We start from the raw sequence: 15000 nt of genomic DNA, 5'->3' as shown, positions 1-15000 counted from the left end.
GTGAATGAAATTAGTATTTAAATGCAGGTAAATGTTTGCTCTCCCTCCCTCCCTCTCTCTCTCTTTCTCTGAAAAAAATTAAAAATCATTGGTAATATATTACATAGAACTACAATACATTGAGAGAGACTTAGCTCGTTGACATCAGCCTTGCTGTCTTTTTAAAGAAACGAGAGTGGAATTTCAAAGGGCAAATGCCAGTTTCAAGGCCCTCGAAATTCAATAACAAGTATCCGATCTGCGATGTTTCAAACAAGTTCAACTTCCGGCCTACAGATGAAGTCTCCTTCGCAGTCATGACGTTCGAAAATATGAATAACTGGAGGTGTCATGTTCAGTATTTACACACAAGTTGTTCACCTCTTAGGAAACGAGTGAGCAAGAGCCATATTTTTCAGTTGCTTTCAGACGGGGATGAGAACATTGTGGAATTTGAAAAATCCAGGATGTTTTTCGCATTTGTTGTCTCGCATGCGTTCTGGGCAAAAACTAAAACAGAGGGCGAGATTCAAAGCGAAAGTAAGAACAGGCTTGTTTAGTTCGGCAATCCATCAAAGGACAAGCAATAACATTATCAGTGTGTCTATTTCATGGCTCGGCAGTCGAACCACCGACCTGTCGAGCCACCGACCTGTTATGTTATATATTCGCTACATGCATCATTCGGTTGACCCAACAAAAAAAAAAAAGAGTTTCTGCTTATGCTATTAAATTTAAATCGCACATCGATTTAGATTGCCGTTCATCAGCCGTTCCAAAAAATTTGCATCCGTTCGCACTGTTTGTATTATCCGGTCAAAGAAATTTACATTTGTTCGCATGCCTTGTGCGATTGGCTGCCGTTTGCTGCTCTCTGATTGGCTGACAAGAAACAATCATCCAATCAGACAGGAGCAAATGCCGGCTGTCATATGAATCCTTGGAGCTGCGAATGCTGGATTTTTTGATATTATTTGAGGTCTTGTGCTTCGAGTTTTGGACGGATTTTAGATGTAATGGTATGAGAGGAAACCTCTCGGTTTCAGCTTGTCTGGTGCGTGACAACTTTGACAACTTTGTGCGAACGAAAAAAAAAAAAGTTCGCTGTGCGGCTTGAACCACCGACTTATACCTGCTTGCTTCTCGCACTAAATCTCGCATCATTCGAATGAACTACCGATGCAAGCTGTACTTTCAACTGTGCGGTTAAAGAGTAAAGAATGAGTGTCGCTTCGCCGATAGTGTTTTTGCATAGCTTATTTCTCAAAAGTAAAGCTTATAAATCGGTTAAAAAAATACCATGGTAATGTTCTTATAAAGGTGAGCCACTTGGACCTTAAGATTTAAGACGACTGCCGAGCAAACGAGCCACCTCAACAAATTCAACTTTAAACCACTCGTGCCTGGAGCTTCACGCATCGTGCATATCTCATGTAACTTGAAGTTCACGAAGATCGATCAGATTGCCGCGAAAAACAAGAAAAGAAAAAACAAAGAAACAGCTCTGTGCGAACGAAAAAAAAGTTCCCTTAGCGTGTTGAACCATCGCCTAGTGAATTCGTTTATATTTTGCTTTAATCGATAGCGCTACTGATGTAGTGACTTGCTGCGATCATGTATATATTGAACAATGAACGGTAAGTGTCGCTTCGCTGAATCCATTGTTTTCAAACGCAAAGCCGATGGTGTTTTTGCATAGCTTATTTCCCAAAAATAAAGCTCACATCGGTAAAAAAAATACCAGGGCAATGTTCTTAAGTTCATTTCCAGTCAACTTGCAAAATTTGGGCTAGTTTTGCGTAAAACTGAAAATCGACCGAAATTACTAGGTTTTTGCATCCAGCCCTTCAATTACTTGCACTTGCAAGACCTGAAGGATAAACTGAACGGTAGCTCCCATAAGGACGTTAGGATAGCACATATAAACGTTTGCAGTCTAAGGAATGAAGTGGACGAGATACGTTGTTTACAGAACCAATGCAAATTCGAGATTCTTGCAATCACAGAGACACACTTAGACAGTTCAGTCTCAAACGCTGTTCTCAACATTGAAGGAATGAAATTCTTGAGGTTAGATAGAAAATCAGAAAATCAAGGAAAAAAGGCTGCTGTATTTTGTTTTATTCTGAACATTTACGCGCTGTGCATAGGAAAGACCTGTTTGGTGACGGCCTTGAGGCTATCTGGTTGGAGGTCAGGTTCCCGAGTTGCTCTGTTTTGTTTTCGGTTATATATAGACCACTGAATGAGAGGAAGTTTTTCGACCTTATTATGTCCCCCTTAGAGAAAGCCTGGCTCAAAACGTCCAACATTATTTTGTTAGGAGATTTTTATTGCGATCTGAAATCAATATCAACTACCAAACGTGATCCTACTGCCGTCAAAGTGCCTCATATTTTTCATGCGCTTAATTTGCAAAACCTTGTCCAGGAACCAACTAGAGAAACACCATCGTCGAGTACATTAATCGACCTTATTGTAACCACAAGAAAGGACCTGGTTAGTTTGGTTGGAACATATCCGCTGGGAATTTCAGATCACAATTTAATTTTTTCTACAATAAAGTTGAAGAACAAAAGACCACCAAAAAAAATTGTGGTCGGATTACAAGAGAGCAAGAGACAAAGTAACCTCAGATTTAAGACGTGCTAAAGCTTTCTATTTTTCGAAGATGTTTAACTAGGTTAAGAGTTAGAGTGCCTATTGGAAGCTGGTGAAGGACGCAACTAGCTCAAGGGTACACAAACCCATCGGGCCACTGAGAAAGTGTGATGATTCTTTAGTGTTAACTGATAGAGAAAAGGCTGGCCTGATGAACTCGTTCTTTGCTAACATTGGTAAGAATATTGCAGCCAAATTACCAATACCACCTGCGAATGCAACAGCAGGCGTTTATAGATCAGACCTAGGTGACACGCCACCGCCGCTACTATCTCAAATTGAGATCTCTCCACGTAGAATATTCAGGAAGATCAATGACCTGAAGTCAAATAAGTCTTCGGGCCCTGACAACTTATCACCTAAATTACTAAAGCTTGCGGGGGACGACATTGTACCATCCATGTGTAGGCTATTCAATACTAGTATTGAAAGTGAGGTTCTCTATTCCAGCTGGAAAATAGCAAAGCTTACACCGATCTTTAAGAAAGACGATGCGACAGAGATAGGAAATTACAGGCCGATATCGCTACTCAGTATTCCGAGCAAAATCCTAGAATCAGAGGTGAATGACTCCCTGGTAGACCATGTCTTTAAGGAACATAGGTTAGCTTCTGACAGACAATGGGCTTATCGAAAGGGGTATTCGACCGAGCTCCTGCTTGTTCATCTTACAGAAACATGGAGAAAAGCTGTTGATTCAGGTCTCATAGTGGCTGTTGCCTTTGTAGACTTTCGCAAAGCGTTTGATATTGTCTCACATTGGGTCTTGTTGGAGAAATTAAGCACAAACTTTGGCATTTGTGATCAAGCACTGGGTTGGATTGCCAGTTATTTAAATGGAAGAATGCAGTACACAGCTGTAAATGGATATAACTGTGACACTATGCCTGTATCCGTCGGTATACCACAGGGATCTGTGCTCGGCACTGCGCTGTTCTCTTTGTTTGTTAACGATCTACCGTCAAGTGTAAAATCAGGCTCCGTTTACTTATTCACTGACAACGTTACGATTTACTGCATTAAAAAAACGGCAGACAAAGCGGTTGCTCAGTTGGACAAAGCTTTACACGAACTTTATAATTGGTGTATTTTAAATCGCTTTACCCCGCATCCGCAAAAAAGCAAAGCCATGCTTATTTGTAAAACCCACGCAATGGAGCCAGTTGCGCCAATTCGCATCGGCACTGATGCCACAGGGGGGGTTAACAAATCTCACTTACTGGGTATAACAGGTGACAATAAACTTTCTTGGGTGCCGCATATTTCGGATCTCAAGAAGACTTTCGCAAAGAAGCTACACCTAATTAGGAGGTTGAGGTTTTTACCAAAGGATGTTCTTATTAACTTTTATTTCAAGGTCATCAGTAACTTACGGCCCCGTTTTGTGGGAGTCGTGCTTTAATGCCGATCTTTTTTATTCATTGGAATGATTGCACTGTAGAGCGGCAAGGATAATTTTTAATTTATCAAAGGATACGAGATCGTCGGATGTGTTAATACAGGCTGATTGGCATCGGTTGAGCTATTATTATAAGCTAGTTCTGTTAAAGCTCATGCACAAAGCATTTCATGATGACCTCCCTAAAGTGCTATCAGATAATATTGTGACAAAACGCCCTACAGTTTACTCTACACTAGCATCAGATTCAACTCTACCTATGGCAAAAACTCTATCGTTCGTAGAGGCCCCGTATTATGCAATATTTTAATTTCTAAGCACAAGAACTTTTCTAATACGAGTTATGAAAACCTGAAGAGGAAAATCCGTTCAATGGACATTTTTAAAGAGCTCAATTTCAAAGAGACCTCTACAACAACCACAAATTTTACATGTAAAGATTTTAATTATATTTAGAATTTTAGAGCTTTTTAAGTTGTATACATATGTATAGTTTAGTCATAGTTTACCAATAATTTAACTTTAGATAGTTTGATTCTGTAACTTTATTATGCACACATTTCGTTCTTAGGTTTAGTATTATGCACGACCCCATAAGCTGCATAGCTTTTATTATCATCGTGCTAAAATAAAGGCTGTCTGTTTCTCTGTCTGTCTAAGAAAAGTTGGATTTATGTTTACAGTCTTCTTAAAACGTTTGAAACCTTTTGCGAAATTGGAACTGCCTTGTTGTTTAACAAAAGGCTAGAGTTTGTTGGCACTCAGTGAAGCACAAACCAGTATACTTGGCTATCGTAAACTTGAATGAATTCCCTACGAAGATTGTGTGTTCATCTTATTCAAAAATACACAAATCAAAAGTTCTTCGTCCAAAAAATTGACATTTTGGATTCAAAAATTTGCAACCATTTTATATCACAGTAAAGTGAGTCCATCTTGTTCACTGCAAAATAAAAAAAATCAACATGCCCTACCTACGATTTCAGAAATGGGTAGGTGGTAACAATTAGGTTCTTTTCTCACACAACATCTGTGTCGTTCTTGTCGTATAACAAAAGTTAAAGCTCAAAACAACTCTACCATTTTGCTCGAGTACCTCTGTAGCACAAGTCAGCCACTGTCCATTACAGCCTGCTGCACATTCTCCTTGTGATGCTTCTTCCAGAATTTCAATACGAGATTTTTGAGCACGATCTAGTTTTTCTTGCGCTGTATTCAGGCAGTTGTTAAGACCTCAGCTACAACACGGGGACACTGGTTAACAATAAACTCTGCAATGTCATATTTTCCTTGAGATTTCTGTTGATTGGCATAAGCCAACAGTTCAGTTCTAGTTTTTATGCCCTTTTTAATGATTATTTCGGATAAATCAAATGAAGACATGCGCTTTTTCCGTTTTTTGCCTTTGAAAGCCCTGCTGTCATCGGAGGCGATCTGGCAGTCTTCAGAAGCACTTTCTGGATCACTGTTTGAATCATTATCGCTCTTGCTAGAACTTTTCTTCCTAGAACTTGATGCAGTATCTGTTTTAGGTGCTTTTAAATCTGATAAATCCGGATCATTGTCACTTTCCAAGAAATTGCTATCTTTCTTACTGGTGTATTTCCACGCGCTGTAATAATTGTAATGTAAGGTTGAAAAATGAACTGAAATGTCGTACTCTGCTTGAGGATACTTCTTTGAAGATAGCCACCATTTGCAGCGTTGAAGTTTCAAGGCCATGGTGTAGTGGAAACCCGTGGTATGGTGAGCTTCCTTGCAACAAACCCAGTGCTCAACAATATTAGTGTTTGTGCTGTTAAAAGAGCGTACAATAGCTTGCGCGAAAGATTCTCTTGTGGGAAACCTCTCTGAATCAGCCTGGCTGTAGGTGATCAAATACACTTGTCGCACAGCTCTCGCATTCAGATTAGGCATTGAGGGGGGCACTGCACTAGCTTCTACTTTCTTATTGGTCACATTTTCTGTATCAGTAGATTCTGAATCAGTGCTGTCATATCCTTGAAGAAATTCCATTTCAAAGAAGCATGCACTGCATAGAGTTTACCTTTACCGGACACGTCCCTTACAAAACGTCCTACTAAGCCTTAGAAATCCCTTCGTGGAAAGCAGACTAACGCGAACGTAATCGTAAAAATGTTCCTTCACGAAAACGCACATTTCTCTGACAATGTTTGCTAACAACTTATTTTTCGGAAAGTGGGTGTTCCCTTTTAATGGCACGCGATGACAATTTTAAAGTAGCTGTGATCTTTGTTTCACATACGTAAACAGCTAATTTCGTACATATTACGCAAGCTTTAGATGTCATGTATCAACCGAAATATATTTCTTTGCCACAAGTTATTTACACATGGGTTCAAACATGTTTCTAGCAAACCATAAAAGGCAACACAATGGTGATCGCAGCGTTATATTTACCAAATGACATGTGTTTTCCACCTAACTCACAGAAAGCACAAAAATAGCCTCCGATTACGTCATACCAGAAACTCCCCAAATTCCACTTTATCGCTGGCCATTTTCCATTCACGAGATATCGGAGAATGAAACCTTTTTTTTTCCAAATCCCATTCTAAATGCACACTAACACTAACTCTAACGCCTTCCCACCCCAATGTACAAAGTGACCGGATAGCAATACAATGACAAGCAACTCAGACAACAAGTTGCAAAAATGGTGAGACACTCCCGTTAAAAAACACCTTTTCTACCTTTCCATTCCCACCAAATCTACAATTTAATCATTTCCCACCTCTCCCTCTTTCAATGTTGACCATTCAAGTTTTCCACATGATTTGGTATTGCTAGCAACATTGATAAGGGGGAAAGGGGGTCGCAGTGTGGGAGAGATGGGGGAAGCTACTAACGCGTCACGAAGGCAAAGTGTCTCCACTATTTTTGCAACTTGCTGTAGCTTAAATTTTTAAGCCATAATTTGGAAAAGTCATTTGTTTATCTTAACAAGAATCTTCCTACTTAATGGTCAGCCATTACTCATTTTAAAATCTCAAGATAGCTGGGACTATGAGAAAGTGATATTGAAGATCCCAGATCCAGCTATCTAAAAACTAACTGGTCAGCTTTGAACATGAGTGTGTGTGGTTCATTAATAATATGATTTCACAAAAAATGTGCTTACAGTAAACAGTCTCAAAATTGAAGCGTAAGATTCTATGAGTCATGTGTTGATCAAACACACTTCCATGATTTAAATTTAAAAAAAAAAGATCTTGGTAGCACTTTAACACATCACTTGAAAGTATGTTAACATATTTTTAATATTTGGTAAGATGCTTCTGGATGATAGAGAATAATTCTATAGCTATTCCCTCGCTATAAACTGGTAGTGTCTGTTGTACCTTTTCTACAGAAGTGAGCTCTGGCAAGTGCTGAAGAACCAAGGAAATTAGTTCAATTGGAAATCCACTGGAAAGACTAACACTGCCTACAGTGCTTCTTCCAATCTGTCTCTGTAGTTTCACTCTGTAACGCTCAATGTCCCATTTGATGTTTTCCTTGACCTCAGAAGCAATAATTACAGTTTTGTCATCATCCTGTTCATGAGAGAGCACATGTACAGCAACGGCTAGTGCTTCAACCTGATCTGCAGCTTGTACTAGCTGGCAGGTTTCACATTGACAAATCTTTCTGTGAAAGTCACAGCATGTATGGTCCTTTGGTTGCTTGTCTGGGACATCATAGCCAAAATATTTTTAAATAATTTCGCTCTTGCATTTGTCAGACTGGACATAACTTCTCATTGTGTCTGTCATGTTCTTCCTGGCTTTAGAGGTATCGTATGAGTTAAAATAAATGTCAGCCATTGCTGGAAGACCATCTCTACCAGCTCGTCCTACCTCTTGGCAGTATTCCTCCATGGTATATTGCACTCCACTATGAACAATTCTGCGAATATTATCGCAGTCAATGCCCATTCCGAATGCCACAGTCACAAATAACACACGACGGTTTGAGGTACCATTCACCAGTTCATGCACAATCCATTTTCTTTCATCTTCAGGGTACTGTGCATGATACTGTGTAAACAGTCTATTCTTGGCAACAGGGTTTGCTCAAGGAGGATGGTACTGTTCTTTACCCATTTGCTCGGTAAAATATATGAAGCAATCTGCGATTGTTTCCAGATTGCCATATATAAGGGTAATGGGCATATCCTCTCTCATCAACTTCAATTCAGAAACAACTGGATCCAGAATTGCTCCCAACTTGTTGTCTCCCCGGTCAGGACGAGCATGCGAGGCATAAAATATGTTTGGCCTATTGGGATTGCACTCCACTGTCACTGGTTGAGCTATGCCCAAAGCTTCAACAATACCCTTCTTTGTTGCTGCTGTTGCTGTGCCTGTGAGTGCAGGTATTGGAACTGAAGGAAACAAATGAGTCAGGAAGCCCAGTTTTCCATATGCTGGACAGAATGTAGCCTTAGAAAAATGAAAAAACAAAAGTCAAGGATGATTTTGAAAATTAGGTACTTTCAATTTTTTTACTTGTAACTGATAAAGGACTTACATGTATTTGTTTCAAACATTGTCCCTCAACTGTGCCAAACTTTGATGTTTACTTACACACAAGTAAAAGAATTTTTGAATTAGGATAAAATTTTAACAAACCAATATTATACTGGTCGATACTGATTCACTCTTTTCACACAGTGGCCATGCTGAGTCCGGAGGGACTAGAAACTTTTGTTTTTGCATGGTAAAAGTCGTTTCCAAACACATGAACTGGAGGTTCAGCCTATGGAATCTATTGCCTTTGGCCACCATAGGCTGCTGTGTGATAAGCTTCCATTATGATGTAGAAATGTAAAGCGCTTTTGATCTTTTATTGTAAAAAGCGCTATAGAAATATTAAATATTAAATATTTAAATATTAGGAGCACAACATTTCTGGAGTATAGCTAAAACAACTTCATTGAATGCACTTTCTATCAAAAATATAGAGATGTTTCTTGTAACTTCACAAATTGTCATTTATGTGCCAACAAGAGCCTTATTGGCTGTCAAAAAAAAATTTTAATATCAAAAGCACTTTAAAGTCAATGTTCGTGAAAAGTAAATATTGCTGTTATTGAACTTGCAAAAGGTTGACAAAATTAAATTGTACACCTAAGAGACCTAGCTGTGTTTAGGTTAACCAAGGCAGGATGTTTCAACACTACTGCCTCTTAATTTTCCGGAGTCATTTTGTGGTAGAGCACAATGCCCCAATGCCCCTAGGAAAGTCTGAGACACGCTGGCTTCATCCTACTGAATCATGATGCAGTCATGTGGAATGGACGTGCCTTGCTGTGCTCTCGAAGGTTTTTATTTTTCATTCTCATTACTGGCCTATTTGCAACTGAAACTCTTAAAAGCAAATCTTCAAATGAAGGAAAAGTAACACCAAACGGTGAACAAATGTTTTGCTCGCCCATCAAGATGTTTCACAGGTTTGGTGGTACAAAGATCTACAGCAAGCACCGTGGCAAAAGATTTTCAATACTAGGATCTTGTATACTGCTAATGGCACCAGTACTTTTCAATTTGACCGAATTATATTGTGGCGATGTCCATCCTCATCCGGACCCAACTGTCAAAAGAAATATCAAACATCCTTGCGAAGAGTGCGGTAAAAGTGTATGCTCGAATCAAGATGCTATTCTCTGTGCACAATGCAAAATATGGACATGCCAAGTGCATCAGTCTATCAAAAGGGACATTTAAACATTATCTGGATAACCCTAACATAGACTGGATGTGGTTGGTGCAGCCTTCCTTTTCCTTTTTATGATGTGAATTACTATAGCGAGGAAAAGGTCAACAAAGAAGAAGGCATCTTATTTTATCAACCATCGAACTCAACAAATGCTAATGATCCTGGTGACTGTAATCGCATGTCAAATTGAAGGGCTGGATGCAAAAACCTAGTAAGTGACAATGTCGCTCAATTTTCAGTTTTACTCAAAACTAGCCCAAATTTTGCAAGTTGACTGGAAATGAACTTAAGAACATTGCCCTGGTATTTTTTTACCGATGTGAGCTTTATTTTTGATAAATAAGCTATGCAAAAACACCATTGGCTTCGCGTTTGAAAACAATGGATTCAGCAAAGCGACACTTACCGTTCATTGTTCGATATATACATGATCGCAGCAAGTCACTACATCGGTATCACAATCGATTAAAGCTAAATATAAACGAATTCACAAGGCGATGGTTCGACGCGCTAAGGGAACTTTTTTTTCGTTCGCACAGAGCTGTTTTTTCGTTTTTTTCTTTCCTTGTTTTTAGTGATCTCATCGATCTTCGTGAACTTCAAGTTACATGAGATATGCGCGATGCGCGAAGCTCCAGGCATGAGGGGTTTGATACAAAATCTAAGATGAATTTGTTGAGGTGGCTCGTTTGCTCGGCAGTCATCTTAAATCTTAATGTCCAAGTGGCTCACCTTTATAAGAACATTACAGACTGATATTGTTATTGCTCGTTCTTTCATTGATTGCCGAACTAAACAAGCCTACTCTTATTTTGGATTCGGATCTCGCCCTGTATTCTGTAGTTGCGCTTAGTTTTTGCCCATTGTGTCTGAAAACTACGAATGCTTTGAAGGGTTTGTTCGACGTTCACCTGAGCGTACAAGGGTGGAAAGCTCAATTTCGGATCGCTCCATCGTCAAGCCGATTTTCACCAACAAATGCCCATCGTGCAGGTTTCAAATCACGCACCAGACAAGCTGAAACCCAGAGGTTTCCTATTATACCATTAAATCTAAAAACTCGAAGTGCAAGACCTCAAATAATATCAAAAAATCCAGCATTCGAAGCTCCAAGGATTCATATGCCAGCCACCATTTGCTCCTCTCTGATTGGATGATTGTTTCTTGTCAGCCAATCAGAGAGCAGCAAACGACAGCCAACACATGAAAATCCGGCTGTGTATCCTTGGAGCTTTGAATCTTGGATTAGACGGATTTCAGGTACTAGCCCTGCACAATGGCGTAGTTTAAAGGCCCACCTTCTACCCACAGGCTTTTCGACCGTTTGTTTTTGTTATGGAAATTCGCATTGCTTATCACAGCGATCTGATTGGATGAATTTCAGCTTTGGCTGGATTTTTGTATGAAAATTGTTCTACGGCACGCAAAGCGTGTAGGTTGAAGTTGAAATTAGACATTTCACAAACATGGTTTTTTTTCCTTAATGAAGGAAAACCCGTGTCGCCGCTGGAAGCCGCTGAAATTGAACAAGTTGTGCAGCTTTTAAGATCAAATACACATTTCAGACATTCACTATAATAAATACAGGTTCAACTTTGAAGTCAATACCCTTTCGTTTTCAAAGTTGATTTAATTCATGTTGAGCGCATTCTTCTTATTGAACTTTGGGCAAACATCGCAATACATGAAGTGTTTTTTCTTCATTGTACCTAAGCCATCCGTATGTTTTTAGCCAGGCAGGGATAAATTTTCTTTTTTCCTTGTGTGTGCTACCATTGTCAACAGCAACGCTTTTCGATATCGGCAGCGTCTACTAGCAGTAGAAGCTGGTGACAACGCTTGGCCCAAGAAGCTCCATCAGCCGGTTACCCGAAGCACAATTTTCTCTGCCCAGACAAGGGAAGCACATACGAACCAAATAGAAAATTTGGGTTTTAAACGAAAGACTTTTATCAAACCAAAAACTCTAGAATCAGCCCTGGTGTTCTCTCAGAGGCCTACATTGGACACGTGTCCAAACTACGCAAAGATAAGAGCACTACAAAAAATGTAAAACTGTGAAAATGTTTAAAGCGCTACTGCGACGAAAATACACTTTTTTTAATCTTACCGGATATGAAAAGTACATCACCCAAATACTAACTGTGCCAGATCTTAAGTCAGAATTCTAAAGAGAAGTCCGATAAATATGACTGTAACTTTGTGCTCAAAGCGTCCGCCATTACTCGAATTAGAAAAGTCCGAGTTTGAAAGGAGAATTGGGTCGAGAACGGAACTGATGTCATAGTCACAACAAAACTCTGAAAAACGTGGCTAATTCACTATGCAGAGTGGGAGTTTTCCTTGGGAAAAATAGGTATATTTTGATCTGCAAAAAACTATTGAGTAGTTGTTGTTTTTGGCGTGTTGTGGCAACATTATGAGCCGCTGTGTTGTCCAAGGCTGTAGTAATTCATCAAATCCTGCGGCAGGAATTTCTCTGCATTGGTCGCCAGCAAACAAGGGTCTCTACGCGAAATGGAAAGCTTTTGTTTGCTTACACCGAAAAAATTTCGACCCCAAAGGCCGGTTCATGGTTTGTTCGGAACATTTTACCGAGGATTGCTTCAAGAGGTTGTTCCACATGGAAGGAAATGTAAGAAGGTTGGAACCAGGATCCATTCCTACTGTTTGGCGAAGATCTGAAAAATCTGTCGATCAGCCGCTATCGCATAGGAGCCGTGGTAAGGTACGCATAGAGTGCTGCTATTATTTTATACTTTAGTTATGTTCAGCTTATATTCCCTGTGCACTAATTGCAACTTGTTTTAGCTAGGAAATCTTACAATTCTTAGTATACCTTCACTTGCTTTGGCACAGGGCTAGAGAATTGTGCATTTAAAGTTCAGAGAGTTGTTTGCACCTCACGTTCCTTGGATTCTTCTCGCTTACATGAGATTTCCGTGTTTTTTCCGACCAATGCTATACATTTTATTTTGCAGATATTGAAAGAAATACGTGAAGAACACAATAGACTTAGTGATCACAGCACTGCTTTGCCCCCGGTGTTACTGGAAACATTTGCATCCAGTATACATGTCACGTTCTTCTTCTTCGCGTGCGAAATTTTGTTCGTAGCTGCGGCCTCTTCTTGGGTCGCTACCGGCTCTAAATTCTCATTGTATGGAATAAATTCCCCGTCACTTATTTCAGGAACGTCTTCGTTCAGAGAAGAACTCAATTCTGAGTCATTATCGGAAGAAAGAGAAAGAGAACTTGAGCGAGAAAACATGCCTCTTTTCCTCTATTTTCCTTCTTCGCATTTATTTTACTCTATCACGTGTTGTGACTACGACGTCACAGAGAAACCCGCTGTAGTGATTTCGCAGGCTCTTCAGGTTTGTTATTCGAGCAATGGCGGACGCGATTTTGCGGTTTTCGGATACTTGTTTCTGGGAATTGCGTGGCTAGCTTGTAAAAAATTTCACCAATTCAAGAAATTTAGGGTCTAAATGTGAAATTAACGTGAGAAAAACCGGAAAAGAAAATACTAAATTTTCGTCGCAGTAGCACTTTAATTATTTACTTCAAAGTAAAACATACCCGATTAAATTGTCACAAAAGTAACTTTCTGAATTACATTTCATTCTTTTTAATTTTACGCACATTTGATTACTTTCATGTTCATTAAATTCTCTGCATTCTTTTATTTCTTGTTTTCGAGTGTAAGCACGGAACGCTGTCGTGAATATGCATTTTGAATCCCTTTTTGTCTGCGAGGACGAACGAAGGGCGTAAGCCGATCACTGACCTGGGAGATCAAGGGCTGGAACTTAACACTGAATTCACTATTCTGTATTGAATTATACTTCGGAGTGTTTGAGTTGGCATTAACTTTTTTGATAATTTGTGGATGACCACAAACGCTATGTTTTCATGAGTCTCCCCCATGTTGAAGACGCAGGTCTTAGTTACAGGACACGCAGTGTAAGCAAACGCGAATGTTTTTCTCTTAAGAGAAGCCATTTTCAATGTTGAATAGACTATTCAACATATTGATGTTGTTAACTGAAATTCAAATACGAGAGCAGTGGTCAAGACTTTTGTTGCTGTTGTGGCTCTGAAAAGAGCCGTTTTTGTGTGAACTGGGACAATGCTGCTAACACCGACATCTCTTATAATCTTCTTCAAGAACGTCTAAGCTCTCCATGGCCGCGATAACGTTTCTTCTTAAGCTGCAATACTGTTGTAGTATGTTGTCTAAGTTGTCAAGAGTAACGGCTTCGATATTTCTTGGTACGTCTAACAAATGCCGTCGGCATTCGGTCAAAATGTCGGTAAGAGCTAAGCGCTCGTCACAAAGAGTGTCAATTACATCCATTTGGCAACGAGGGACTCCGAAGTTCATCAGCTAATACTTGTATTAGTGTAAAATCCTGGAATAGCCCTTTAAGAAAGTGACTAGTAAAGGACTCCTGAGGACACATTCCCCAACCAAACAATGAAAACTGAAACCCACCAATCACAGCTGACCACTTTCTTGACCCGATTCATACAAAGAACATATGCATAGCTTTGTTCCAGTTGCGCGTTCCTACGATGGAACGCACCCTTTGTAGTTGCAAGAGATCTCGGCCTGAGATGCCTAAATCTCGGAAACCCAGGCTAAAAGAAGCTCGAGCAACACTTTACCAAGCGTAATTGCTTCCGATCACGAAAGACTAAAACAGTGGACCGACGGGATTCAAAGTCCGCACAACTTGGCTCATGTTAAAGTCTGGGTATTTTGAATGATTACCCGTCGGTTGCACTCAGGTGTGAATCGGTGATTGTCTCTGCTGTCCATCCACCTTCAGAATTGATGGCTTTCAAAAAAGCGGTTCAGTTATTATTCTGCACTTTACAAAAAAAAAAAAGGAAAATGGAATGGAATCCAGCAATTTTGTTTTTCTTTTGCGGGATTTTATTTCCGACCGATTTTTTCGAAAATCTTGTGTCAAAAAACACAAATGCCGATCGACAGGAAAGCGAAACGCCGAGAGAACAATGTCTTGTTTGAACCAAATGAATCGTGCCGATTTATTCGCGCCTTGTATTTTATACATCCATGTCATTTCTATTAAAACTATTCTTCAAACAAACCACAACCTGTTGACTTTGCGTGGCCTTGGCCTATATCCACCGGTTTCACCGGCAAACATTTGAACAGTCTCCAAATTTTAATCTGGTATCTTTATTATTTTTATTTTCAAAACTTGAGC

General features: G+C 39.7%; 1 protein-coding gene across 1 annotated transcript in view; it reads right to left on the bottom strand.

The window, feature by feature from the left end:
* Positions 1-8115: 8115 nt before the first annotated feature.
* LOC138002241 (uncharacterized) overlaps positions 8116-15000 on the bottom strand; it is a 7014-nt gene continuing 129 nt past the window's right edge. Inside the window, exon 2 of the mRNA XM_068848316.1 lies at positions 8116-8484. Coding sequence (XP_068704417.1) covers positions 8116-8484 — 369 coding nt within the window. The remainder of the gene's footprint in view (positions 8485-15000) is intronic.

The sequence above is a fragment of the Montipora foliosa genome, chromosome 5 (genome assembly GCF_036669935.1).
Source record: "Montipora foliosa isolate CH-2021 chromosome 5, ASM3666993v2, whole genome shotgun sequence".
In the NCBI taxonomy this organism is placed as follows: domain Eukaryota; kingdom Metazoa; phylum Cnidaria; class Anthozoa; order Scleractinia; family Acroporidae; genus Montipora; species Montipora foliosa.
The sequence above is the reverse complement of the archived record's forward strand: the minus strand, read 5'-3'. Positions and strand labels throughout refer to the sequence as shown.